The sequence below is a fragment of the Chelmon rostratus genome, chromosome 2 (assembly GCF_017976325.1).
Source record: "Chelmon rostratus isolate fCheRos1 chromosome 2, fCheRos1.pri, whole genome shotgun sequence".
Classification (NCBI taxonomy): domain Eukaryota; kingdom Metazoa; phylum Chordata; class Actinopteri; order Chaetodontiformes; family Chaetodontidae; genus Chelmon; species Chelmon rostratus.
Window position 1 is genome coordinate 6,313,365 of NC_055659.1, and position 26,116 is coordinate 6,339,480.

General features: G+C 42.3%; 1 protein-coding gene across 1 annotated transcript in view; it reads left to right on the forward strand.

Moving 5' to 3' along the window:
• The first annotated feature begins 1,218 nt into the window (after positions 1 to 1,218).
• fer1l4 (fer-1 like family member 4) overlaps positions 1,219 to 26,116 on the forward strand; it is a 32,157-nt gene continuing 7,259 nt past the window's right edge. The window contains exons 1-38 of the mRNA XM_041949937.1: positions 1,219 to 1,317; positions 2,541 to 2,596; positions 5,647 to 5,735; positions 5,875 to 5,974; positions 6,061 to 6,155; positions 6,508 to 6,552; positions 7,576 to 7,740; positions 7,908 to 7,968; positions 9,958 to 10,089; positions 10,210 to 10,272; positions 10,385 to 10,469; positions 10,550 to 10,718; positions 11,116 to 11,296; positions 11,834 to 12,020; positions 12,332 to 12,411; positions 13,319 to 13,444; positions 13,719 to 13,782; positions 15,081 to 15,184; positions 15,293 to 15,401; positions 16,398 to 16,605; positions 17,315 to 17,447; positions 17,548 to 17,648; positions 17,741 to 17,828; positions 17,950 to 18,066; positions 18,177 to 18,329; positions 18,441 to 18,660; positions 18,817 to 18,941; positions 19,505 to 19,639; positions 19,735 to 19,908; positions 20,807 to 20,917; positions 21,037 to 21,198; positions 21,381 to 21,555; positions 23,015 to 23,127; positions 23,268 to 23,384; positions 23,849 to 23,891; positions 25,380 to 25,480; positions 25,732 to 25,866; positions 25,945 to 26,064. Of these exons, the coding sequence (XP_041805871.1) occupies positions 1,239 to 1,317; positions 2,541 to 2,596; positions 5,647 to 5,735; positions 5,875 to 5,974; positions 6,061 to 6,155; positions 6,508 to 6,552; positions 7,576 to 7,740; positions 7,908 to 7,968; positions 9,958 to 10,089; positions 10,210 to 10,272; positions 10,385 to 10,469; positions 10,550 to 10,718; positions 11,116 to 11,296; positions 11,834 to 12,020; positions 12,332 to 12,411; positions 13,319 to 13,444; positions 13,719 to 13,782; positions 15,081 to 15,184; positions 15,293 to 15,401; positions 16,398 to 16,605; positions 17,315 to 17,447; positions 17,548 to 17,648; positions 17,741 to 17,828; positions 17,950 to 18,066; positions 18,177 to 18,329; positions 18,441 to 18,660; positions 18,817 to 18,941; positions 19,505 to 19,639; positions 19,735 to 19,908; positions 20,807 to 20,917; positions 21,037 to 21,198; positions 21,381 to 21,555; positions 23,015 to 23,127; positions 23,268 to 23,384; positions 23,849 to 23,891; positions 25,380 to 25,480; positions 25,732 to 25,866; positions 25,945 to 26,064 (4,521 nt within the window). The 5' untranslated portion in view covers positions 1,219 to 1,238. The remainder of the gene's footprint in view (positions 1,318 to 2,540; positions 2,597 to 5,646; positions 5,736 to 5,874; positions 5,975 to 6,060; positions 6,156 to 6,507; positions 6,553 to 7,575; positions 7,741 to 7,907; positions 7,969 to 9,957; positions 10,090 to 10,209; positions 10,273 to 10,384; positions 10,470 to 10,549; positions 10,719 to 11,115; positions 11,297 to 11,833; positions 12,021 to 12,331; positions 12,412 to 13,318; positions 13,445 to 13,718; positions 13,783 to 15,080; positions 15,185 to 15,292; positions 15,402 to 16,397; positions 16,606 to 17,314; positions 17,448 to 17,547; positions 17,649 to 17,740; positions 17,829 to 17,949; positions 18,067 to 18,176; positions 18,330 to 18,440; positions 18,661 to 18,816; positions 18,942 to 19,504; positions 19,640 to 19,734; positions 19,909 to 20,806; positions 20,918 to 21,036; positions 21,199 to 21,380; positions 21,556 to 23,014; positions 23,128 to 23,267; positions 23,385 to 23,848; positions 23,892 to 25,379; positions 25,481 to 25,731; positions 25,867 to 25,944; positions 26,065 to 26,116) is intronic.

The following is a 26,116-nucleotide window of genomic DNA, read 5'->3' on the forward strand; positions in this document are numbered from 1 at the left end:
AGTTTTTTAAAAGCTCCATTTTCAACAACCTAAAAAAGCGTTAATGTGTGGACGAAAGGCCAAAACACTGAGAAAAGGCTGTAAATAGAAAATACCCGTGCACATGTGGACGAGGCCTAAATGCTAAACTGGTTGAGCCACAGCATCATGTGACCAAACAGCTCCACTGCTCACTTATTCAGCTAACTGCTATTAACTAACCAGTGTATCTAACCATTATCACCAGTAACACCATGTATGTATCAATGCTGCCTGTTACAATACAATAATAAAACAACTTTGGGAAAGAGAAAAAAAAATGTCTGTGTTTAAATGGAGAGTGCTGCTGCTGTTTAAAAGATAATTCAGTGTTTTTCCAACTTGTTTTATATTAGTAGTTTGGACTGATGTCCATCATCTGATCGTGTTTCTGGACTTTTCAGACTTCTTTTTATGGTTCTCAATGTGTTCCCAGATCTCAGCTATGAACTTGGTGAGTATGATGTCATTATCACTGAGAAAAAATGGAATTAATAGAAATAATGGACCATGTTTTGGGGAATTTGCCTGAGATCTGGACTGGACTGAGATGAGAACTAACCGACGAGATCTTCGTCTCATTAGTTAGTCCTCAGTCATGTCACATAAAAGTGACAGTAAGAGATGAAACTGTGTTACGTTACAAAGAAATTATATTTTCTGGTTTTTGTTTTCACAGTGGAAAATTTGAATGTGTTTGTAGTTTGTTTTTCAAGCCTGAGAACCTGCTGTCAAGGAACACAAACACCAGACTTCAAGAAGAAAAGAGTTATTTTAATTCAGTACTTTCTGTTTTGATGTTTTTGGTTTTCAATGCAGAAGTTTTGCTTTTACTTGAGTTTTTTTTTTTTTTTACATTGTTTAACTGAAGTGAAGGAACTGAGCGTTGCTTCCACTGTGTGTGTGTGAGAGAGAGAGAGAGTGTGTGAGTGTGTGCGTGTGTGTTCTAAGGAGGAAACTAGTTGAGCAACTCTATTTGCTTTTTCAAACAGCAGAGAGGACCTGCCCTAACAGACACACACTTCAACAAGCCTCTATGTACAGTTATACACACACACACACACACAGACACACAGGTACCTCCCATACATCACCCTGTTGGACAGAAAACACATGCAGCAGTTTGTTTCCAACTGCTGAAGAGAGAAGACAGAAAGGAGCATACGAGGCGAGTTCAGAGAGACACGATGTAGACAGGTGTGTCAGGTATCAGGATCATCATGTCCATCACTGTGACTCTGAAGAGGATCTCCAACCTGCCGGGACGATCTGACAGAAAGGTCGAACTCAGCTTCAGAGGTGAGTAACACACTAACCTGCCTGCATCCACAATGATAAAATGCCTCCTTATGTTCTATATACTGTGAACACTGTACGGCCAAAAGTGTGTGGACTACCCTGTGTTTAGTACACTTATTTATTCTCCTTAATGCAACATACAGTGATAATTAAGGCAATAGTGAGCTTCCAACTTTGTGACAGTTTGGCCTGTGTGTATAAGAGCTTTCATATTCTTTAAAAGTAGACATTTCTCACTCTAAAATACTTCACAGTAAGTCCTGCTTCCAAAAATATGCTTCAGTAAAACTACAGTAATAGTAGCACTGAAGTGTTCTATTACTTTTATTGATACATGAATGAGTAAGCACTATTTCAGTGTCGTAGCTGGTCAATATGGAACTCATTTTAACCACTTTATACCCTCTTAGGTAATGAATTGGGCTGTTTTCGCTCTTCATATGTTTTTTTTTTTTTAATCTGAATGTGTAAAGTACCATTAAATAGAAAAATAAAATTCCTAAAACTGGTACATGAGAGGATTTTGAGTGCCACAGCCGGTGAAATAACAACACGAGTCATATGTTGTTGTCTGTATTGACAGACAGGGGGGTTTGAATGAATGCTGCTTCCTGCATCGCAGCTCAGCAAAGAAACATTATCCAGGAAACAACTAACTTTACCGATTAACTCAGACTGCTGAAGCCTCATATCACCTATCAAATTAACATCAGAATGTATTTTTACACCGCTACGGACTGTCAATTACACTGGAAGCATGTTAGGAAGAGATTTGTTGAACAGGAGTTATGATTGCAGGAAGCAAAACTGTTTTGATTGCTTATACTAGAACCTGATTATTGTTTTAAGGCAGATGTTAAAAAATGCGAACCTGTCCTTGAAGACTGCAAACATGTGAAGGTTAACCAGAGCTCAGACAGGTTCAGTTAAAGAGGACATACAAATACAAGAACATAGCTCTGAGCTCATATCTTTGTTGATTTTATTTCATTTCCACATAAGGAACAAATAAGTGGAATTAAACATATGATATTACAATTACATTCAGAGTAATGCAATTACTAAAGATATTAATTTGAGTAATGCAGAAGCATGTATTGTATTTCAAAGAGACTTATTATTTTGAAAGTTTTCAGTCACCAGTGGATACCTGGGAGTCAGTCATCAGAGGTCAAATCATTACTATGCTAACCTGTCTGTCTGTCTGTCCGTCCGTCCTCCAGGTTTCATCCATAAAACCAGAGTCCTGCAGTGTGAGAACTTGGCTATCTTCAACGAGGTCAGTAAACCACATCACTTATGAGATCTGTCCACTGTGGACACATTCAGACCAATCAGAGAACGAGTTCCTGTAATGTCCACTGGATGCTGCTGTCATAAGACTGCTTTGAAGTGAATGGGAGAAACCCTCAACTTCTCTCCATGAATACAAAGTAAATGAGGATTTCGTAGTAAATGACCTGCTCCTGAAGTCAGTCTGAAGTTTACTGATGGTCAGTTCAGGACGATCAGCTGCTGAGATTTCAAATCACATGACTTGACAAATTTGTCCTCTGTGTGTGTGTATGTGCATGTGTATTACTCACATTGTGTGGACATAAATCTGTTTATAAATTGTGGGGACTCGCCTTCCTAATGGGGACAATGGGCAAGTCCCATTACATAAAACATAAATGAATGAATCTAAGTCTGTATGTAATGTCACCAAAAGTGATGAAAACACAACTGTGTGTGTGTGTGTGTGTACGTGTGTACGTGTGTGTTGCGGCATAGCTACTTCTGTTTGTCTACTTCAGATTGAAACTATTTTAATGGAGCTGATAGGAAACTGTACCACTCCTACAGAACACACACTCATACACAACCACTCCTTCAACACACACACACACACCTGCAGCTGACATGATTTTATTGCATTCTACTGAACTCTGCAGTGCCGATGGGGCTCCTGGAGAAAACAAAAAAACGAAGAATTCACGCATCAAAATAGAATTTTGTAAACGCAAGAATTACCAAATGTTGGTTGGTCAGAGCACCACTGTGGTCCAGACTGAGATGTCTCAATAACTATTCTCATGGATGGCTGTGAAATTGAGTGCAGACGTTCATGGTCCCCAGAGGATGAAAGTTAATGACTTTTGTGATCCCCAGACTTTTCCTCTAGTGCCACCATGAGGTTGAAGTTTATGGTTTTCAGTAAAATGTCTCAACAGATACTTCACAGCTTTGTCATAAATTTTGATACAGACATTTATAGTTAGCAGAGGATGAACTGTAATAACTTTAACGATGCTTTTGGACCTTTGAACCACCTTTCTAATTTGTTCACTTCTTTGGTTTATGACCAAAAACCTGCAAAACTAATGAGATTCCAATCAGCCTCTGCCTTTAGCTACTTAATCCTACTAATTAGCAGATGCTAGCATGTTAAACCAGCTGGTGAATATTTTAAGCATTAAACGTCAGCATGTTAGCATGCTTGCATTAGCAATTCTGTAGCTGAAAAACAGCCTCACGTTGCAGCCAGCTTGGCTGTTGACTCTTAGCCAATGTCGAGACGTAGCAACATCAGCAGCTTCGATCCATGTCGTTCACACAGGACACACACACAGGACACACACACAGGCCACACTCAGGACACACACTTACTGTAGTTACTTGAAGTGTGGAAGCCATAGCTGAAATGCCTCATGTGTAGACAAGCTGTTATGTTTCCTTTCTTCACTCATCACTCCCTGTATAACAGTCAGTCAGCAGTCAGTAAATTGAGATTTCAACACTTTCCGCGTCATAAAATGTGATGCACTGCATTATGGGATTGCTTGCTGAGAGGAGTGGATATGACATGGATGCTGCTCTTTTGTTCCCTTGTGGGGATTTTTGAGGCACAATATAAAAGATGAATTTCCTACTTTAGACACTAAAACATGGCAGACAGTAAACATAGTACACTGTGTAGTAAATATGGGGTGATACCCCAGTAGATAAAAAGTTGGGGAGGGATCATCACACTCATTACAATTCATCCCGAAAGGGACGTTATTGTGTGTTGCAAATTTCATGGCAGTCCGTTTGATGTGTTGATATTTCACAGAATAGGAGAAAACTGCTGTTTCCTGGTGCCACAGGTGAAGTCAGGGGGTCACCGGAGTCATTAGGATTCATCCTCTTGGGATCTTGAATGTCTGTAGAGCCAGGATGCTAGCTTGAATGGATGAACCATCCCTGTTTAGACGTTTGAAGTGAACAACACAACAAACTTGAGTAAGGTTGTGTGGTTGGGCTGGACAGATGTTACTAATGAGGATTTCTTACTTCTAAAACAGGACCTGGACATTGCAGCTTCATGTCAGCTACGATGTGGTGACGGTACAGGTTGAGCTTTATAGAAGCAGATCGATAAATGAGTTTGATTTCACTGCTCTGAAAGGAGGCATCTCCGTAGCAACAACCACAAAGGCTCATGGCTACTGTAGTGTTTAGAGCCATGAAAACATTGTCTCTTGAGATCAGAAACTAACTACACATTTGGCTCAATGATCTGAAGACTCGGGTTGTGAGTTTGCGTATCTCCTGAAAACAAACTTTATTATGCAACTTTGAAAATGGAGGATATATCTGTTGAAACAAAGGCTCCACCCACTTCACTACGTCACCACCTGTCTGTTGACATAGGCACTGCTGACAGGTTAGTTAATGTAATTTCAGTAACCTGATGTGAAAACAGCAGTGAACCCGGCGTATCTGAGTTATATTAGTTCTATTTCTCTGCGCAGCCATTAACTCAGGCTGGTGTTTGTTCTTCAGGTGTGGCCAGGTGTTTTTCTGCATGTGTGTGTGCCTAAATCTAGCACATGGTGATGAATGATAGAAAAATGTGTCGACAGACACAGTCCTTCTTGCTCTGATTTGAGTTTTTCTTCGTTGTAAACGGAAGTTAGTAGTGCACCTGATATTTGTGTTAATACAGCAGCTGTATTGATGGTTACGTGTGTCGACCATTAATCACAGAGTTGGTGGGTTGACCCCCGGTTCTGAAATGTCATTGAGCATGAAGTTGTTTCAAAACTGTGTAGATTTGCTTTGACCTCAGTTAAATTTCACATGAAGTCAAAGGTCGGTGGCCAGGAGAGAAAGGACACTCGCATCCGACACCAGAGATCAAGTTTATCTCCCATCATGTATGACCACCTGCTGTCATGTGACTGAAGTTGTGTACTAAGCTCATGCCACTTTTTTTCAGTTTTATTAAATTTCAGATCATAAATTAAGAAATTTTTGCAATTTTTGTGTGTGTGTGTGTGTGTGTGTGTGTGTGTGTGTGTGCAGCATTTCCGCTGGCCTCACTATGGTAAAGTGATCAAAGAAGAAGTTTTGTCCGTCAGTGTTTACAACTGCAGTAAATTCTTCTCCAACAGGTAACAAACTCACTCACGCACACACATACACACACATTCACCCATAACATACTCATACAAACGAATAGTATTTTTGCATTCGTCATACTTAAAGTGTGTGTGTGTGTGTGTGTGTGTGTGTGTGTGTGTGTATGTGTAGACTGCTTGGTAGGCTGGTTGTCAGTCTCCAGCATGTTGTTACCGCCGGGAGACTGTTGCTACGGGAACCACTCGCTGATGCTAACTACAGCCTGACTGATGTAAGGACACACACACATACACGCACACACACGCTGCTGTTTAAGAGACCACTGATGTCAGCTGATCTCACTTTCTCTCTCTGCAGATCTATATAGAGTTGGACATTCGGTATCATCCAGTTGAGGGAACAGCAGGAAGCTGGGAGGGGCTCGACTTCCTAAGAGTCGAAGACGAGGATGAGTAAGATCATATCTGTACATGTGGCTGTAGTGTGAGTGAGGACGTTAAAGGAGCGCCTTAACATTTATTTTGTGCAACTTGGACGGGTTTGAAAAACTATGACTCATTTGTTTGAAAGTTACTTTAAGCCTAAAACGTCAGCCACACTACCACCAGACTAACTCAGACCTAAGATTCATGTTTCCCTGGTAACACTCAGTGGCATCTAATGGCAAAAAAAAATGTGTCTCATAATTTGTGGTTTGCTAATAAAGTTCTGGAGCGAGTAATGAGATGGAAAGAGTTGTTAACTCCTTGGAAAATATGTTAGTTTGTCATGTCATTTTGTTTCTCTTCCTTCTGTCATCCTCAGATCAGATCTGGTCATCAGGAACGAAGGATTTAATGACCCTGAAAGGTGAGAATGTTCCCAACTCACACACTGATTAACCAGAGCAATACCGGACACTGATGTCTCTATGAAAAGATAATATGGCCCAAAATATTGGACATATTTAAGTATTATGCTGAACACTAATCAATCATCAGCTTTGATTCCTCTGCCACCTGCTCTTTGGTCATGTGTTTGCTGAAGAAGACCAGATATGTTCAAAAGCAAGGAAGAACAATTCATGGAATAAAAAAGACATCAGCCTGCTGCACAACACAAGAGCCACAGCTTCTCAGACTCTGGACAACAACCCACATTAGCTTTCCCGCTGAAGTCTCCTTATTTCACTTACAGACATGAACACACGTCTTGTTCTGTACCTTAGCTTGTTGAACGAGTGGCCAGACAAACATTCACTGGGGAAAAGCGCACAGCTAACTTCAGTTTGCAGGCTACATAGCTAATTATCTGCTCAGCTGCAGCCCATGAAACAGCGTGTAAGCATGCCTACAAATGTCACTTTTATCTGGTTATAGGCTAGTGTGGTCATTACTCTAACTGTGTCTAATAACACGCTGCCTGCCTGTGACATGGAGGCTACAGCACAAGTGTGTTTACTTCGTCTCTTGTCCACTCTGGTCTAACTATTAATAAAGCATTAAACAGACATGACATTATTTTTGACTACAAAAATGGATGGATAATGTGATGTCAGTACGGGAACAGGAAACAATATAAACATCATCATTAGTTGTGAATACTGACAGATTCCTTGTCTGCTGCACAGACAGATGGTGTTGATTCCTCTTCTACAAACATTTTGAAGTTAATCCCTCTTTGTGCTTATGTAAAGCAGTCAGACTGTGGGGTGATTCATGTGGGACCCTTCAATGGTGCACACACGTTGTGGCAGACCCCACCTCCAGTCAGAGAAGTTGCAGATTTTCTTCAAGCGCTTTATAAACTCCACCCCTATAAACTCCAACCCTCTATCGAATCAAAACAAGCACACGTAGTATTTTGGGGAACTGTCTCTCTCTCTTCTGTCAGTCAGCAGACTGCCGCTCGCTCAGGTCAGCTGGATAAAGAGGCTCGGCGTCTGGGGCGGAGCCTGGTCCGGACTGGGGATGACGACGACGACGACGATTATGATGATTATGATGATGAGCAGATGGACGTAGAGACTTCCAACATCATCTTCACTCCTCTGCTGAGGTCTGGTGACCTTCCTGTCTGTCTGTCTGTCTGTCTGTCTGACTTCTGTTAACTCATATGGGTGCAGTAGTACTGATCTGCTGTCAACAATATGTGTGTATGTGTGTGTGTGTGTGTGTGTGTGTGTGTGTGTGTGTGTGTGTGTGTGTGTGTGTGTGTGTGTGTAGTCGTTGCAGGCCAATGTCCAGAAGTGTTGCTGCGGCGACAACCAGAGTCCAGAGCTTCCAGGTGAGTTCCATCAGTCTTGACCGCTTGTCCAGGTCCATGTTAAAGTGGCACAAGGCTAAAAAAGGAAGCCCAGACTTTCTTCAGCTGCATCCTCAGGCTACACCTGAAGGGTCCTGAGGGGATATTTACTCCCTCCAGCATGCCCTGGTGTGCCCTGGGGTCTCCACCCAGTTGGACATGCCCAGAAACCATTTAATTAAAGTGGTTATCTATATCTTTAGAATAACAAGGGATCACTTGTAGCCATGAGTCCGTCTAGTCGGCCAGAGAAGCTTCTAGAAGCTGGACGTACAGCTGGACCAATCTAAGCACCGTCTAAGTCGACCAGGGGGGAGTCAGGGCTACGTTGTAGTTTTACTGTAAGACAGTAAACTCCCAGACCTGCTTCCGTCTGTGTTCTTCCTGCATACTTTGTTTTTTTTCCTGGTGCTGCGGTTCTCTCACCTACGCAAATTAAATCATTGAAAAAAGTTTATCAGCCCACAGGACTTGTTCAGATGTTCTTTTGCAAACTTCTGTCTCTTTTTAGTGTCTGCCATTCTTGTAGCTTCCTCTTGGATGCATTTTATAATGTCCCAACCTCACCTGTGCGCTGTTATTGGCTGGGGGCAACATGCCAACTTCCCAAGGCTTGAAACCCAGATTTCTGAGGAAAATCCCACATTGTCTACCTTTAAACTCCAAGTAAACAGCAGCTGTTGGAGAAATCCTTTTTTGCCATGTTTGTACAAGTGAAGAATGCATTGTTTGAAAACACTGCACTCAAGTTTTAATTTCAGTTCACTCACATTAAAATATGATCTTAAGATCATTAAGATGGCCGACTTTTTCCACCTTAAGTACATTTCAAATACATCCATGTTGCCATAGAAACGTGTACAGCGGCAGCCGTGATGATTAGAAAACAGTTCAGGTCATTAAACACAGGTCTGATATTATTTCCCCATAAGGATCCATGTGAGGAGTTTTGAAGTAGTCTGCTCTGTGAGAGTGGTGTGTGAAGATATGGTGTGTGACTCCTGTACATTACACTGCTGTAAATTATTTTGGACCAATGGCAGTTTCAAATGTAGACACATTTTTGAGAGGATTGCATTTGGAGCACTGTAGAGATGCTGCAGGCCTGCCAAATAGACTCTTCTCCAAAATCAAGCACACTGGAGGACACACTGATTGCTTCTGCAGTTGGATCTACCACTTCCTTCTGCTTAGTGCTTGAAAAACAACTCTCACGTCAGTATGGCTTATAGCAGCACTCCTAGCACACTGTACTCCTGCTGCATCCCAACAACACAGCCATAGAGGCATGGTCATGGTCAAGGCTTCTCCAAGTCCACAAAACATGGGCAAACTCCCATTAACCCTCCAGTGTTCTTGCAAGAGTGAACAGGCTGGACTACTCGTCCACTACTGGGATATAATCAACATTGCTTCTCCTGATTCTGAGGCTTGATGATCAGCCAGAATCTCTTTTCCTGCAGTCTGATATGAATCACCCCCGTGTGTCAGTCCACAGGCACTGTTCCACTGATATGGGCAGGGTGGCGGGTGGTTTATTCACTTCCAGCTGTTTCGATGCTCCTCAAGGGGAGATGAAGTTAGCAGACAGACCCCCCAGCCATTCAGAAGAAATCAGTACATCACTCTGTGTGTGTGTGTGTGCGTGTGTGCGTGTGCGTGTGCGTGTGTGTGTGTGTGTGTATGTGGGGCCATGTATTACTCAGGTGTTGTGGGGACATACGTCTGTTTGCACAGTCACGTTGTGGGGACTCGCCGTCCTTGTGGGGACAAAATGCAGGTCTCGATAATGTAAATCATTAAAGTTTAGGGCAAAGACTTGAGGTTAGGGTAAGGGTTAGGCAAGTAGTGGTTACGGTCTATGGTCTATACGGTCTATAATGTAAGTCTATGTAATGTCCCTGTGTGTGTGTGTGTGTGTGTGTGTGTGTGTGTGTGTGTGTGTGTGTGTGTGTATGTGTGTGCGCACAGGTGAATGTGAACATCCTGGAGGCTCAGAAGCTGGTTGGAGTGAACATCAGCCCTGCAGTTTTCATCAAAGTGGGAAATCAGAAAAAACACACAGCAACACAGAAATCCACCAACTGCCCCTTCTACAATGAGGTACAGCAGAGAGGAGTGCAGTAGACTACAGTACAGTAGATTACAGTACAGTAAAGTACAGTAGAATGCAGTAGAATACAGTATAAAAGACAAAGCAGATGTTTACCTCTTCTCTTTCAGAATTTCCAGTTTGAGTTTCAGGACTATCCACAGATCCTCTTTGATAAAGTCATAGAGATAAAGGTCAGTTCAACTGTTTAGGGTTTTTTTTTAAACTTCTTTTTCTACTGCTGTTACCATGGTGAGAGACCTGGGCATGGCCAAAGTAAACACCTGTAATGTGTCCTCCCCTCAGGTGTTCCACAGACGGACTCTGGCCTTCCTCATGACCCACATAGGAACCTTTAAGATTGACATCGCTACTGTGTACAACCAGCCAGGTACCAGTACCGCTCATACAGCTGCAATCTGGTCAAAATATTGTAATACTCACTGACCTCTGACCCCCCTGTATCTGCAGACCACCGCTTCTACCAGAAGTGGGCTCCTCTCACCGACCCAGCAGACACCAGGTCAGGGGTCAAGGGTTACGTCAAGGCCAGTCTCAATGTGCTGATGAAGGGAGACGCTCTGAGCATGCCAAGTCTGCCACCAACCTCCTCGTCTGGAGCCAGTGAGGATATAGAAAAGTCAGTAACAACACACTGTGAATATCGTAACACATCTTCATCATCATCATCATTACTATGATCACATCAAATTTTGCAAAAGCACAACTACACAGCATTTAACAAGGGACGAAAACCAAAAACAAATAGGATGGTTGCCATGAACTGGCATAGCAATGAGGTGTGGACCACCTTCCCCTCCAGTCCTGTGCCGTCCATCCATTATCTATACACCGCTTAATCCTCTGCAGGGTCACGGGGGGGCTGGAGCCTATCCCAGCCGTCTCGGGTGAAGGCAGGGGATACCCTGGGCAGGTCCAGTCCTGTGCCTTTAGTAAAAATATATGTTGTACTGAGGCAAAGTTTGAACTTATGAGAAGCAGATGCAACCGAGTTATGGCACTGCGTTTTCTTGCAGAAACCTGCTGCTTCCTCGTGGTATGACTTCTGAGCGTCCTTGGGCTCGGTTCCGAGTCCGGATCTACAAGGCTGAGGGCCTGCCCACCATGGGGTCGGGGCTAATGGCAAAGATGTCAAAGGTCACTGACCGGGTGGTCTTCATCGATCCCTACGTACAGGTGACCTTCGCTGGTCAACAGGTACTCAGACGTGTTAATACATGTTTCGCTGTATATGTTTATGTACAGTATATGTATGCATATTCTCTCTGAAGGGTGTACCTCCAAGGACCTTTCAAGGAACTCAGTAACTTAACCTACATTTTAACAGGAGGAAACAGGGACTAAATTTAGTTCCAGGTGCCAAAAAGTCTGTACTCTGGAGGAGTCAGGTTGCCTTATGGTTCAGGAACTTCTGGGGCAGAGCTTGCAGAGCTTGACATCACTGACTGGTCAAAAACAGACCCGGTTGCTGCTTCAGCTTGTGCTCATGACTATGTTGCTCATTGGAAAACATGTAATCAAGCTACCAGCTTATTGTGTGCAACTTCTGTGACTTTGTGCCAAACAATACATTGTTTTTGTTTGTATCTGTGATCTTGAAGGTCAGTGGAATTTGTCTTCATGGTTCTGGTTTTTGTTACAAGTTTATTTCCTCTGTTGTCCTTGGATAATACAAGTAGCAGTTGCTGAATCTGAAATTGTCTAATTATACTGTGTGTTTGTGTTTAAATGCAGGGGGAGACGTCGGTCGCTAGTGCCACCAGCTGTCCAGTTTGGAATGAGGAGATCTCTTTCATTGAGCAGTTTCCTCCTCTGTCTCAAAGAATCAGAGTGCAGATTCTTGATGACGCCAAGATGGGAGACATCGCCCTGGCAACACACTTCCTGGACCTGCAGCAGATTTCTGATCCCACCAGGAACGGTATGACCTGCAGTTTACACATGTCCAGTGATACAATACACATTCATTTTCTCTCTACTTTAATGGTACTCCACTGCCCTCACCTGTAGAGAGAACCAGGTCTTTATCTGGAACAGGTCTCTATTAGAGACAGGTCTTTATTTTTGCAATTGGTGCTGTAAAAATGATGTGTGTACATTATGTGTCTACATTAGAAAATTACGTTTTTGTGCTTTTCATAGACACCAGTCTTTACTTGTTTCTGCCATTATTTGAATATCAGCTTTTATTTGATAATCTGTTGTAAAAGGAAAATATCTGACTGTCTGCAGGCTTTAACCCCACCTTTGGACCATGTTGGGTTAACCTATACGGTTCTCCTCAAAACTCCACCCTTGGAGATGTTCACCAGGTAAGCCAGAAGCACCCAAATCAAAACTGACATTTCAATAATTTGATATTTTGGCAAATAAAATTATTTGCTTTTTTCTGAGAGGTAGATCAGAAGATACGATCGATACCGTTCTCAAGTCTGTACAGTAAAATAAGGCTGCAGCCAGCAGCTGGTTGGCTTAGCATTGCACAAAGACTGGAAACAGGGGAAACAGCAACTCTGGCTGTCTCCAACGTTGAACAGAATCTGCCTACCAACACCTCTAAAGCATACTAATCCGGTGACTAATGAAGACTCCAGTAAATCACTACATCCAGCCAAGGAATAGTCCAGCACATAGCCCCCCATAAAACCACTATTTGACATTATATATACAATTATATTTACAACTTTTTAAAATTTTTGTACAGATGAAGCAACAAAGATATAATGGGTTAATTAGTGAGTTTTAAAGGTGCTAATAGGTGATTTTCTTCTTATTCTTTTTTACCATTTGGACAGAGTCAAGCTAGCCAGTCTATATACTAAGCTAAGCTAACCAGCTTCTGGCTGTAGCCTAATATTTATCATACAAAATAGTATTGACCTTCTTATCTAATTCAAGTAAGTTAAATCATGTTTATTTATATAACACCAAATCATAATAGAGGTTATCGCAGGGCACTTTTCGTACAGAGCAGGTCTAGACCTCGCTCTTTATAGTATTGTAGCACGTGGAGACGGTGGCAAGGAAAAACTTCCTTTTAACAGGCAGAGACCTCGAGCAGAATCAGGCTCTGGGTGGGCATTGGTTGTAAACCTACCTGCCCTGCTGTGCCCTTTCCAGTCCACCTTAAAAAATATGTGGGATTAGAACCGACTAAACAAAACTGATCCAGACTAACATCAGACAGACATCCTTGGGCTAACAGTTTGTCTTCTCCAGGCTTTGAACGCGGGTCTGGGTGAAGGAATCTTTTACCGTGGTCGAATCCTCCTCGCTCTCTGTGTGGAGGTTTACTCCTCCTCATCCGCTGCCACCACAGATACAAGCTCAGTCACCTTGGGAAAGGTACCTCCTACTTCCTGTTTTTCTTAAGAGCAAAGCTTAAAGCACATTCAAAACAACACAGTGTATGTTACAATAGTCTTTTAACAGCAGCAGTGATTTCCTATTGCATCTTTAATCAGTGTCAGAATGTTGTTACCTAATGGCAAACCCAATAGCAAATAAATTCTTATGGCACCTTAATGATACTTCCATGATCTCAGCAATTCTCCAGTCACCTTGTCAAATCTCATTTGACCTCACCGAATCTTATGTGACTTCTTTTGTGTCCCTAAAGGCAAAAGGAGCACTGGGGAAGCTAGGAATGAGGAGGAAGAGCAAGATGACGGAGAAGAAGGAAGGTCAGTCTACTGATGAGAAGCAGGAGAAATGAGAAACTCAACTTTAAAGTGGACGATGCCATTTCCTACCATCATATTAGAATGTTGGTGAAAGAGAAAGGAGAAGCAGTTAAGACATCAAAAAAGAAAAAAATCCACCTGCCAACAACTCCAAAGCTGCTTGATTAACTATCAAATTAACTGACTCAAAAAATAGGATATCTCAATGAGTTTTATTCCAAGTGCAGTCTAAAGAGATGTATCTTTTGCTTTTTTTTTTCCAAATATTTTTATTGAAAACAAGTAAAATACTTTCAATCACAAAATTACATTTTACCTTGTTTGTTTTGTTTTGTAACTAAATATATGCATATATGCACAGATATGCACACACATACATATACAAACAAAAAAAAAACATTAAATGAAAAAGCACTACACTAAACAGAGTGTAGAAAAAAATGAACAAACTACATCCACCCACCCCACCCCACCTCAGCTCACCACGACCAGCACCTGCTAATGGTTACTTGAATATAATTAAATGCAAAAACAACAGGCACACATTCAATCGGACAGTACCAATAAATTTGTGAAATACGAAATAAAGGGTTGCCATTTAAAGAAAAACTTGTCAGTGCAACCTCTCAGCGTGTATTTAATTTTCTCAAGTTTTAAAAAAAACATGGTGTCAGTAAGCCAGCGGGAAATGGAAGGGCATTTAGTAGACTTCCAATGCAACAATAAAACCCGTCTTGCAAATAAAGTATAAGCTATAATATCTTTTTGCATAGAGTTTAGTACAAGTGAGGCATCAGGAACCCCAAATATGGCAATCAGAGGGCAAGGCTGCAAATTTACTCCAAGAACGGTGGACATGATAGTAAAGTAGCCAGTCCCAAAACCATTGAGATCAGGGCAAAGAAAAAACATGTGACTAAGGTGACAAGGAGAGCAATGACATTTGTCGCATTTGTCTTCAACTTCTGGATATAATTCAGAGAGTCTTGACTTGGAAAAATGGACCCTGTATAGAACCTTAAATTGGATAAGTCCAAGACGAGCACAAGAGGTGGTAGACCGTATCCTATCTATAGCATGTTCCCAGACCTCATCATTTAATTGTGTTACTTTTGCTTTTAAATGATGCATTGGATGTTGAAACAATGAAATGATGAATTAAAACCTGTCAGCAGAAATAGTCCGTGTTGATCATGTCAACCTCAGGCTGACATGGGCTTTTGTTGGGATTTCTAGATTGATATGTATATTTATAGTTTATTTATCACTTGATATTTGTTTACTTGCTGTTGCCATAGCGTCTCAAACTGCCAGCGGATTAGTCAACGACACAGGAGAGACGGGAGTTGAGGTACCAGAGGCTGTTACTGTGGAGGTTGAGGAGACCCACCCACTCCCTGAGGTCAGTGCTATCACCATCCTCATCATCCTCATCATCATCTTGGATGTGTCTGTGATATTTGATATTTCAGAATTAATAACTTAATTTTTCCTCATTTCTACTTCTTAGGGTTTCCTGGGAGAGAGGGAGGAGTTTCTGTTGTTCGCTTCTCTGTTTGAAGTCACTATGCTGGACCCGTCTGTAGGAACCAGACCGTTGACCTTTGAACTCTCCATAGGTAAGCAGTGTATTTTATGTGCTGGACATGACAGTTGTTGTCCTACAAACACATCTGCAGTAGAGCTACGACCAACTACTAAAACAATTATTTTCATCCGCGATTACTCTGCAGAATTTTTTCTCAATAAATATATATCAATCAAGTCAGACAATAGAGATCCTCACAATTTTCCAGAGCCTAAAGTAATATCTTCAAGTGACAAATCAATGGTGCAAAACGTCAAGATGTTTACTATTCCATAAGACCAAGAAAAGCAGCAAGCCCTCACAAGCTGAAGGTGAAGAATATTTGACAGTTTTTCTCAGAAGATTCTGTAAACCATTAATTTATTACCAAAAAGGTGGAAATTTTCAGTAGATTCATAATCGTGGAGAGCTCTACCTCATTAATACGATACGTCTGAAGAAACTGCTGCAGCTTCTCACTTGACCTAAGCACAGTCCGAAAGGGAATCAGACCTTCAACCAGCCATCCACAAAATAAAAGTCACCTTTTGTTTTCAATATCAGATGAGTTAGTAGAGGAAAATGTGACCGTTCTTGCTGTGGATCATGCTTGCATTCATACTTAACTAGCTAGTATGAATTCAAGCTGGAATTTTATGGCACATTTGTAGCAGCAGTTGGAATTCAAGCTTTAAACATCATTGAGATTAAACCTAAAAATAAAAATCTTGTTAACTGGAGACTGAAGACAAACTTACAGCTATTGTGAGAAAGAAACACTCGCAGACCAAATGTGAGCTGGTTCTTTCTCACACATGGCCACCACTTAGGGGTTGGCTCAGTCTTGGGTTGGTGGACTAACTATAATTAAAAATCAAGTCTAGTTATTGCATTTGGGCCTGCTGTGGTTCAGAGTTAGCATCTGATGCTGGATTTAGGCCACTGCTGAACCAGACCATTTTGGCTGCCTGGTGTTTAAATGTGGAATCTTATTTCCAACATCAAACCCTTGAACTCCATCAACTGTTCTCTTTTTGTTCCCTGGCAGGGAATTATGGGAAGGCAGTTGGGGTAGGGAGATCCAAGAAGAGCCAGAGCAGAGAGGAGCTGAGGAGGAGCAGGGAGGATCTAAATGAGGAGGTACAGGGTCTGCTGGAGTCAGAGGAGGAACTGGACAGAGACGAGGTGCTGAGTCCCGAACCTGAGAACAGATCTGTGTCTGCTGCCATGAGACCCCAGCCCACCGAGTACGACAGGTAAATAACCACTGCACCTACACAGAAAACTCCTACACAATCCATCCAACCACTTTCTACCACTCCTCTAGCAGTAGGTTGTGGTGGCAGGTGGCCAGATACAACAGCCTAGACATCTTTGTCTGCTTCCCGTTTATGAGCTGTTAGACAGTTATGCCTTCTTTATGGCTTGAGCTTTGCTTCTTTGACAACTGAAGCTGCAGCCCTGTCTACCCTTCCTCATCTTGACAGCTTTCTCCACCATGATGGAAGCTCTGAACATGACCCACTCAGCTGTGGGAGTAGAAGACCTCACAGACAGAGTCCACTGCCAAATGGTCCCTATCCATGTAGTCCAGACACTTTATTCTGAAGATCCTGATTTGTAGACATTCTTGAATTGCTCTTATATTAGCTTCTCACCTCGCACCAATTTACCTTACCTACAGGGAGGTATCAACATGCTGAAGTGTCCTTGAGCAACACACTGAACTCTCCTGATAGTTGGACTCATTCCTTGTATGGTTGCTTGCTGCGTTTGGTGTGTAGGTGTGTAGAGGCAGATTATAAAGTGCTTTAGGTAAAAATGCTATACAAATGCAATACATTTACTTTAATGAGGGGAATTTCAGAGGAGCAACTCCTGCCGCAACAGTTACTCACAAACACTGCCTAATTGCTGTCTGTCTGCTTGACTGTCTGTGTCTCTACTTCTCTGTCTGTCTCTCAGGTCGTTCCAGTGTATTCCTCTCCACTCCCCCTTTATGAAAAAGAAGCCTTGTCTGTTTGTCTGGACACAGTTTGAAGACCACAGCTTCCGTCTCTATCAGGCTAACTGGCTCAGCAAGATGGCCGACAGGCTGGTGAGAGTCGAGTGGCCATTGATCACCATGATGTGTATCACGCATTACTTTCAAACTGTGCCCATATTTTATCCTCCTCTGCTCCCCACTACTCTTTTAGGAGATTGGTCTTGATGAGGTGGAACGTCTCCTAAGGAGGCCAAGGAGTAACGCAAAGGAGCGTTTGTTGGAGGTGCTGCTGGAGCTGGTGGCCTCCTGCAAGTAAGTTTCCTTCTTCTGAAAATCTGATTAGAATATATTTTGTTCGATTTAATTTTTTCCCCATGTCTGTCCCTCTGTCTGTCTCTCTGCAGACAGTTTAGTGCTTTCTCAGACAGGAGGTCTCAGTCTCGTCCTAACAACCTGGACAGACGCAGGAAGGAGTTTATCAAGAAGAATTTGGTGAGTGTGATCTCACTCTCTTTCTGCCGGTCTGCCTTCCGAACTGTCACATTCTGCCTGCCTATCTATGCCTCTTTGTCTGACTGTCTTCCTGTCTGTCTGTCTAAATGTGTGTCTCCAGGTCTTGCTGGCCAGACAGGCAGTGAGGGCCAGGCGGAGGGTCACCAGGCGGACGGCCAAACAGCGTTTGATAGATATGAGGAAACTTCTTAAGAAACTCCGCATGCTGGCTAAAGAGGTCAGAGGTCATACAGTGGTCACCATAGGTCACCACAAAGATGTCAAAGGTTGCAATTTGTTCAGTATGTCTGAGGTCTGACATACCCCCCCTCCACACACTCTCTCCAGCCCCAGACTACCATTCCAGATGTGTTTCTTTGGTTACTGAGTGGAAGCAAGCGATTGGCTTATGTCAGGATTCCTGCCTACTCCATCCTCTTCTCACTAGTGGAGGAGCAGAGGGGACGGGACAGTGGCCGAGTCACCACCCTCTACATGAAGGTAACTGACATCTGTCTCTACAATGTAAAATCAGTGATGACACTCCCTTTTCGCTATCCTGGCTTTAAAATCAAGGATGACGCTCACGGTTCTGTCTGTTTGTCTTTCCAGTCTCCAGGAGGTTCAACAAGTGAGATCTTTGCGAAGCTGGAGGTGTACCTGTGGCTCGGTCTGGCCAAGTACAGTAAAGAGGCCATCACCGGCTTGCCGGAGGAGTTTCTGCCACTTTATGAAGAGGAGGAGGAGGAGGAGGAGGAGGAAGAGGAGGAGGAACAGAGGAGGCCGCTCCCAGTGGGGATGAGGAAACTTCCCCTCAGTCTGTCCTGCCAGGGTGGGTCAGCTGACCTTGGAATTGATGGAGAAAAGTTTGGCCTTCAAAATAAAATGAATATAAATGTGACTAGTTTTATTTGGACTTGTTAACCATGAAGCTTTACTTGGACTCAGCAGCAAACTGTCACTTTCTTGTTGCTCTCTCTTATTGCAGACAGCAGATACTTCCAGCTAAGATGTCACCTGTACCAGGGGCGTGGCCTGATGGCTGCTGAAGATAATGGCCTATCAGATCCGTTCGCCAAGGTCCTCTTCTCAACACAGTGCCAGGTCACCAGGGTAGGTACAACTGTCCCACTAGTTTAACAATTCAAATGCATCAACCTGCTCCATGACATATATAGAACAAATCACTCTTTCAACTGTTGCTTGCTGACACTCTGAAGTCTCTATGGTTTAGCAGCATATCACAATGCCAGGATTTGTCTCTTTTACAATACAATTTTTTCAATTGTTTAGAAGAATACAAGGCCCTTCAATCAGAAAGAAGGATGTCCTGTGACTTTGGTATAAATTAAAATTGACCAGGTCTCCAATGATTCAGTCCATAACTTCCATAATAATTGCTTGGTAGCTCCATGCTCCAAGTATCGCTGGATTGGAAATTTCCCATGATGCAACAGGATACTGTCTTCCTTTAGACCCTTTCTGTCTGGCAAACACCCATGTCTTTCCAACTCACCACCTCCTGTTTATGTGCAGTCTTTCTGTTTTAAATTTGTTGTCCCCTTGCTCACAAAAGCTATCATACAACTATGTGTACAACATTAAACAAGACTTCATGTGTAAAATAATGGAGTACCCCTTTAACACACCTTGTGTATGTGCGTGTGTGTGTTCAGGTGTTGTCTGACACTCTCTCTCCAGCCTGGTGTGAGAGTTTGTTGTTTGATAGAGTTCTGCTGGAGGGAACGAGGGAGGAGCTCCAACAAGACCCGCCCCTCATCATCATCAACTTCTACAACTACGATGCCATGGTAACGCTGATGTTCTTATCATCCTACATATTCTGCTTCTGTGTGTACACATTAAGGAAGTGATGACATAACACTCTGCGTGTGTGTGTGTGCAGGGCAGTCCGAAACCTCTGGGTCGGGCCTTTGCCGAGCCTGAGATTAAAATTGTGGAGCAGTACTACCAGAAGCCCCGCCTCCGTTTCTATGACATCAGCCTGGGCAGGGCCGCCGCTGGCGAGGTGTTGGCCGCCTTTGAGCTTATTGAGCTGGACTACTCTGGGTTTGGAGAGGTGATATCTGTGACTCAATCAATTAATCAATGTATTTATGGCAGCTTGGCTCTTGTTCTATTTGTTTGTCCATCATTTCTATCACTAATAACGACATTTTTTGAAGCTGAGATCTGGGAATACTGTGACATCACTAACAGGAAGTTTGAGAGATCCTGCCTAAAGGGTTGTTCCTACCAGGTGACATGGACAGGATATAGCTTGGTAGCAGTTCAGTCCTGGGTCCCCTCCTCTTCCCCCTTTACAAGAGGACTCTTGGTGCTGTCATTCACTTCTATGCTGAGGACGCAGCTTGTCTTCACTTTCTCTCACAGTTGACACTCAGGTGGAGGCCCCCAAAATGCCTGGCAGTGAGAAGTGAAGCAGACAAGTGGAGCTTAGAGTCACCTGTGTGACAATGGAAACACATACCATGTGTGCGGACAGAAAATTACAGGGCCCAAGATGGAACCTTGGGGAACACCACATGAAATATTTACTCTTTCTTGGCAGAACTTTCCAAGAAAGACACACTACTCCCAACATATTAAATCAGAATTAAATTACTCTGTGTCATACAGCCTAATCCATGATTCTTGCTTCTGAATGAGGAGTTTCTCTGGTATCCAAATCTATTCTGATTTCATTTACCACTTTGAGGAGAGCTGTTTCTCTGCTATTTCAATTTCTCCAGTATTTTGCTCAAAAATATCAAGAAGAAGAAGAACATGGGAATATAGCCAGACATAGAGTCAAGATGTAAGACACGAGAATACGCTGTTGAGTTGATAGGAAAGATGGACAAAGACAACAAAAGAGTTGTAATGAACCAGAATTTTCCTTCATCAAAAGCACAAAAAATCAGTATGAGAGAATTAATTCTAGATACTGAACTAGAAAATTATTTCACCCCATGCAGCCCTGTCTCCCCAAAAGTGTGGACCCTCAGGAGCTGACCTACGAGGAGGACCAGAGATATTACATCATCCCAGAAGGAGTCCGACCTGTTCTGAAGACCTTCAGGATTGAGGTCTCACACACTTGCTATTGTTGACATCTTACAGATGTGTTATTGGGACATCAGGATGTTGGATCTTTGAATTACCTGAGTCCTTCAGGATGCTACCTGTGCATTTTTTGTGTGATCAGGTGCTGTTCTGGGGTCTGCGGGAGTTAAAGCGGGTGGAGCTGTTTGAGGTGTCACGCCCCCTGGTGAGGATGGAGTGTGCAGGGCGACAGCTGGAGTCTGAAGAGATCGAGAACTTCAAGACTCACCCCAACTTCAAAGAGCTGGTCCGCTACATCGATGTGGTCAGTTCCTATCATTATTGCTGGTTACTGACATTATGGCTGCTAAGGTCCACTGATCTGACTTAAAGAAATGCAGCCTTCTTTCACTGAATTTAGAGGCCACACCTGGTGTAACCATTGCATGCATACAGAGTGGAGACATGGCTAACATCCTCCTTTCTGTTGTTTGCTCTTCCTATCAGGAGCTGCCAGAGCAGACCTACCTCCACCCTCCTCTGACGTTATTCGTGATGGAGCAACGGGCATTTGGCCGGTTCGCTCTGGTCGGGACCCATGTGGTCCAGAGCCTCATGGATTACGCCCCACCAGAGCTTGGGGGGGAGCCAGAGGAGGAAGAAGAAGAGCCAAAACCAAAGGGTAAGAGCTGAAAGAAGTCATGAAGGTAGTATCCACAGTAGTACTGTTCACCAAATGGTTGGAGTTAATTATTTTAATTTTTTTTTTTACTTTCAGAAAGGTACTATGGATATGTTTCCAGAATATTTTAATTGACTATTTACTAAGCCCTGCCCCCCTTGGTTACTGTTACTGTCTGTCAAGCTTTTACATGGTGGATACAGTGGCAGATTTACCATCGAAATTCTGCAAGTTTTGGTCAACAGTTTTTGGCAGCAGTAGAGAAACTTCAATTTCAAGCTAGACTATTGATTGTGTTTGCTGAAATGACAACTGTCACTGGCAGATTTCACTGGCTGCAGCTAGCTAGCTAATAAAGGAAGCTCTGAATCCAGTGTTCTTGGAATGCAAGTAGCTAGTCAGGGCAGGCACTGTAGTAGATGTTCTTAAATTTTCATAGTTTGAAACTGTACTTTTTAATTGAACAAGAGAAAAAGTCTTGAGGATGAGGATGAAGAACTGCAGGTAAACATCCTCAAACATATATAGGTATAGTATCGGCCAGCTGTTAGACAGTGGAGAAATAGTCAGGAACAGAACTTTCTTATACGTAGACTGTAACCCCACAAAATAATGTTGTTAGCTAATGAAATGCTGTTTGTAAGGTGGACCTGAGAGCTCACCACATTGCAGCTTAAGAAAATACAGTACATGTAAATAGACAAACACAAGCAAATTAAGAAATATATTCATCACTTTGAGAACATATGCACAGCAAGTAGCAAGTAGTAGTATTTGTTGTGTACTGATGTGTTGTTTTACTAGAGCCTGTAGATTCAAAAAAAAGTTTGTAAGGCTTTTTTTTTTTAATTATTTAAAAATTATTGGAATAAATTTGAAGGAATAAAAAAAAAAAAGTTGTCATATTACCATTAATCAGAGAAAGCAACCAGGTTCATCAGTGATGACAGATGGACTTTGGTCGCATAAGTAGTGTTTCCTACAGTGTTCATCACTTTTTAGTGCCCTCTAAATGTTTTCTTAATTTGCTTGTGAATTATCTTTGTTTTCTTAAGTTGCAGTGCATTCCAACCACCATGCGTTGGAAGTAGCACTCACTTATTTTTGTAACAAGTGTGCTTATTAAACATGCATGCTAGCATCAGTGCCTTGTGTTAGGGTAGATAAACACACTGTTTAATGTTCAACACGTGGAGAAATCCAAAGATCAACAGGCCTGCCATGCCTAATTATGGCTGTCATGCTCTGATTGGACAATTCCTGTCTGAGCGAGGTGTCAAGTAATTAGTCACTTATAATTGTGGTGATTAAATTCAAGTTCTACAAAGATTAATCTATAAATTTACCCACAATCACCTGCTCAGTCTGAAGCTCTGTGATTGGACGTTTATCACAGCTATGCTCTCTTGGATTTGTTGTGAAGTATTTATGGACACAGCCTCTCCTTGTGTCTCTCCAGTGAGACGGAATACGACGAATATCAAGCCTCTGACTTCAGTGAAGAGTATCGGACTCAGCAACCTGTCAATTAAGCAGTCAAAGATTCCCATCAACCCCATCAAGCTGTTTAAAGTGCGTATGTTAAACTCCTCCTCTTTCTCTTCTGTGTGTTACTGTAAAAACAGAAAACCAAAACTGTTCAGACAAATTAAACCAGAGTTCAACCATGAAGAATTAAAGAACGAGCGGATGTTTACATTTTGCTCCCTCAGGCCCCTCTGAAGAAGATGACGGTGAGTGTCGAGGAGCTAGAGGAGGAGCCCCCTGAGAAGGAAGAATTGGACTGGTGGTCCAAATACTACGCTTCCCTGGAAGAGCTGGAGAGAAAGGTGAGACACTGAGTCCAAGAAATTCATCGAAGAGCAACAATTAAATCCCTGGCAAAATAAATAGTAATAAATAATGAATTACAGGACACATTCATGAGGGATTATCAAAAGAGAAATTAAAGGAAATAAATAAGTCAACCTTCAAGACTTTACTGAAATTAGAAAAGAATCTGCATCAGTATCACGAGATATTTGTTTGATAACAGGTCAGTTTCTCTTTGGAGGTGCAATGCATTCACAAATGAATGAAGTGGATAAAAAACTAAAGATGTGAAGATCTTTATCTCATTATTAGTTAGGTCAATTAGTTATGGAAGTCATAATTATAACTGGCAATTATCAGCAGACTACATGTTGAAATGTAATTTACAAAGTTACAGATTTCAGCTTTAAATAAGAGAACAACCACACAAATTGATAAATTGGTCTTTATAAATCATGTCTGATGTATTGACTGTGTGCAGGCTGCTGAGGAGCAGGAGGAGATAGAGGATCAAGCAGAGCCAGGTATGGTCTTAACTTTGTCTTTTTTGTCATGATAATGTGTATTTTGCCATATTTGTCTATTTATATTAAATTATTTATTTTTAAAAATGTTAGTATTTCTAATCAGCAGCTGAGCATTGATGTTTTTTGAAATTTCTCTATCTCTGTTGCTATTTTCTTTCTTTCAACTCCTACTATATGTTACTGTAATGCCCAGATTTCCCAGGCTGGAGATAATAATGATAAGTTTCATCTTATCTTATCTCATGTTGGTGCTTAAGTGTGTTCAGCTGCAGTTCCACTAATGTCCACTTGATGCTGCTGTGATAAAACTCTGAGTGTATTGAAGAGAATGTGAAAAACTCCAACTTCTCTCTCCAAATAAAGTCAGTACCGTTTTTTTTCTGCAGAACTATAGCTCTCAAGAGATCATTTATCTTCCTCTCATGTCAGTCTGAGGGCAGCTTTCAGTATCCCATTAAAGACGTATACAGTAATCCCTCGTTTATCGCGGGGGTTACCGTTCCAAAAATGACCCGCGATAAGTGAAATCCGCGATCTTCATTTTTACTATTATTTTACAATGCAATATTGTACTATAGAATGAAACAAAACGCCAAAACTTGTTTTCACGCCTAAAATGCGTTTAATAAATGCAAATATTAACGTTTTTTATAACAAAAACTATGATACAAAACAGGAAATATTGTCACTCGCGTATTTCACAGTCCATCCAGCTGTGCCTCTTCGTCCTGACTCCGCTGCGCTGTAGCGTCTTTTTCTACTGAAGGCTGCGCAGGAGTCTTTGCCCGAGAGAAGAACATAGTTATGGGTAGTTGTCGGCACTCTTTCTTTTTCTGAGCAAGAAGATTTTTATAAACGGACATGTCACCTTCAAAGCGCTGTAAAAAAAAAAAACACTGTAAAAAAAATCCGCGAAGCAGCGAAGCCGCGATAAGTGAAGCGCGATATAGCGAGGGATTACTGTAGAATATAGCCATGTTGTGTGTCCAAGTATGTGGACATGGGATCACTGCAGCTACATATGATAGCTGAACATGTAATCCAAAAACCAAAGACAACATCAATCTGCTGCTACAGTATAACAGCCTTCACCCTTCTAGGAAAGCTCTCAACTAGATTTTGAAACCTGGCAAGTGAAGTCCAACACTGATGCTGGATGATAAGGTCTGGCACACAGTCTGCGTTCCTGTTCATCTCAAAAGTGTTGGATGGAGTTGAAATCAGGGCTCTGTACAATCTAATTTACCTCACACCAAACTGGGAAAACCATTTCTTTATGGATCTGGCTTTGTGCACATTGTCATGTTGAAACTGGAAAAGATCTCCACCTCCAAAAGTAAAATACACTTAAGTAGTACATTTAGTACACAAGAGTTGTCGGTTGCCACTTCAAAGCATGATGTGTGCATGTGGATCAGCAGTAAAACTTAATGAGAGAAACCAAAAACATGTTAAGAGCTTTTTATTGTGGTTTTCTTTTTTCAGATGGAGGGAATCTGACTATGGCCAACATCGAAGAGGAGGACGAGGAAGTCGTGGTGGTGGAGATTGAGCCTCCCAAACGCAAGATGATTGCCACACTAAAGGTGTGAGGATGCTGTGATTGACAGTTGACACTCAAGTCTGTCAGTCAATGGGTATAGCTGTACAATGGGACCCTGTCAGACCTGATTAGATAGATGTAGACCATAGATTGAGACCAGGGCCTCGAATAGGAACCACATGGACCCACAATGACTTTTAGTTTGAGTGTGTCGAGAACATATTTTTCCTAGCAGTCTGAATGTTGAAACACAGACAAAGTTATGCCTCTGTTTGTGTTTTTCTTTGTGTTCAGCTGTACGGAGGTGATCTCGAGTCAGAGTTCCGTCAGTTTCAGGACTGGCTGCAGGTCTTTCCGCTGTATAAAGGCAGAGCAAGTGGTGAGGATGATGAGGAGGATGAAGAGGAAAGGCTGATGGGAAAATACAAGGTACTGTAGATGGAGAGCTGTCTGTCTGTCTGTCACTCTGGAGAAAAAGGTTAATTATTCCACCCTTTTCATCCCCAGGGCTCCTTCCTGGTTTACCCGATTGATCCAGGAGACGAAGAAGAGACAAAGTGTCAGATCACCAATGGGATCCCCAAAAACTCAGCAATCAAAGTCTTGGTCCGAGTCTATATCGTTAAGGTACCTGTCAATCTACCCATCCATCCACAGCCTGCCAAGGCATTCAGGATGC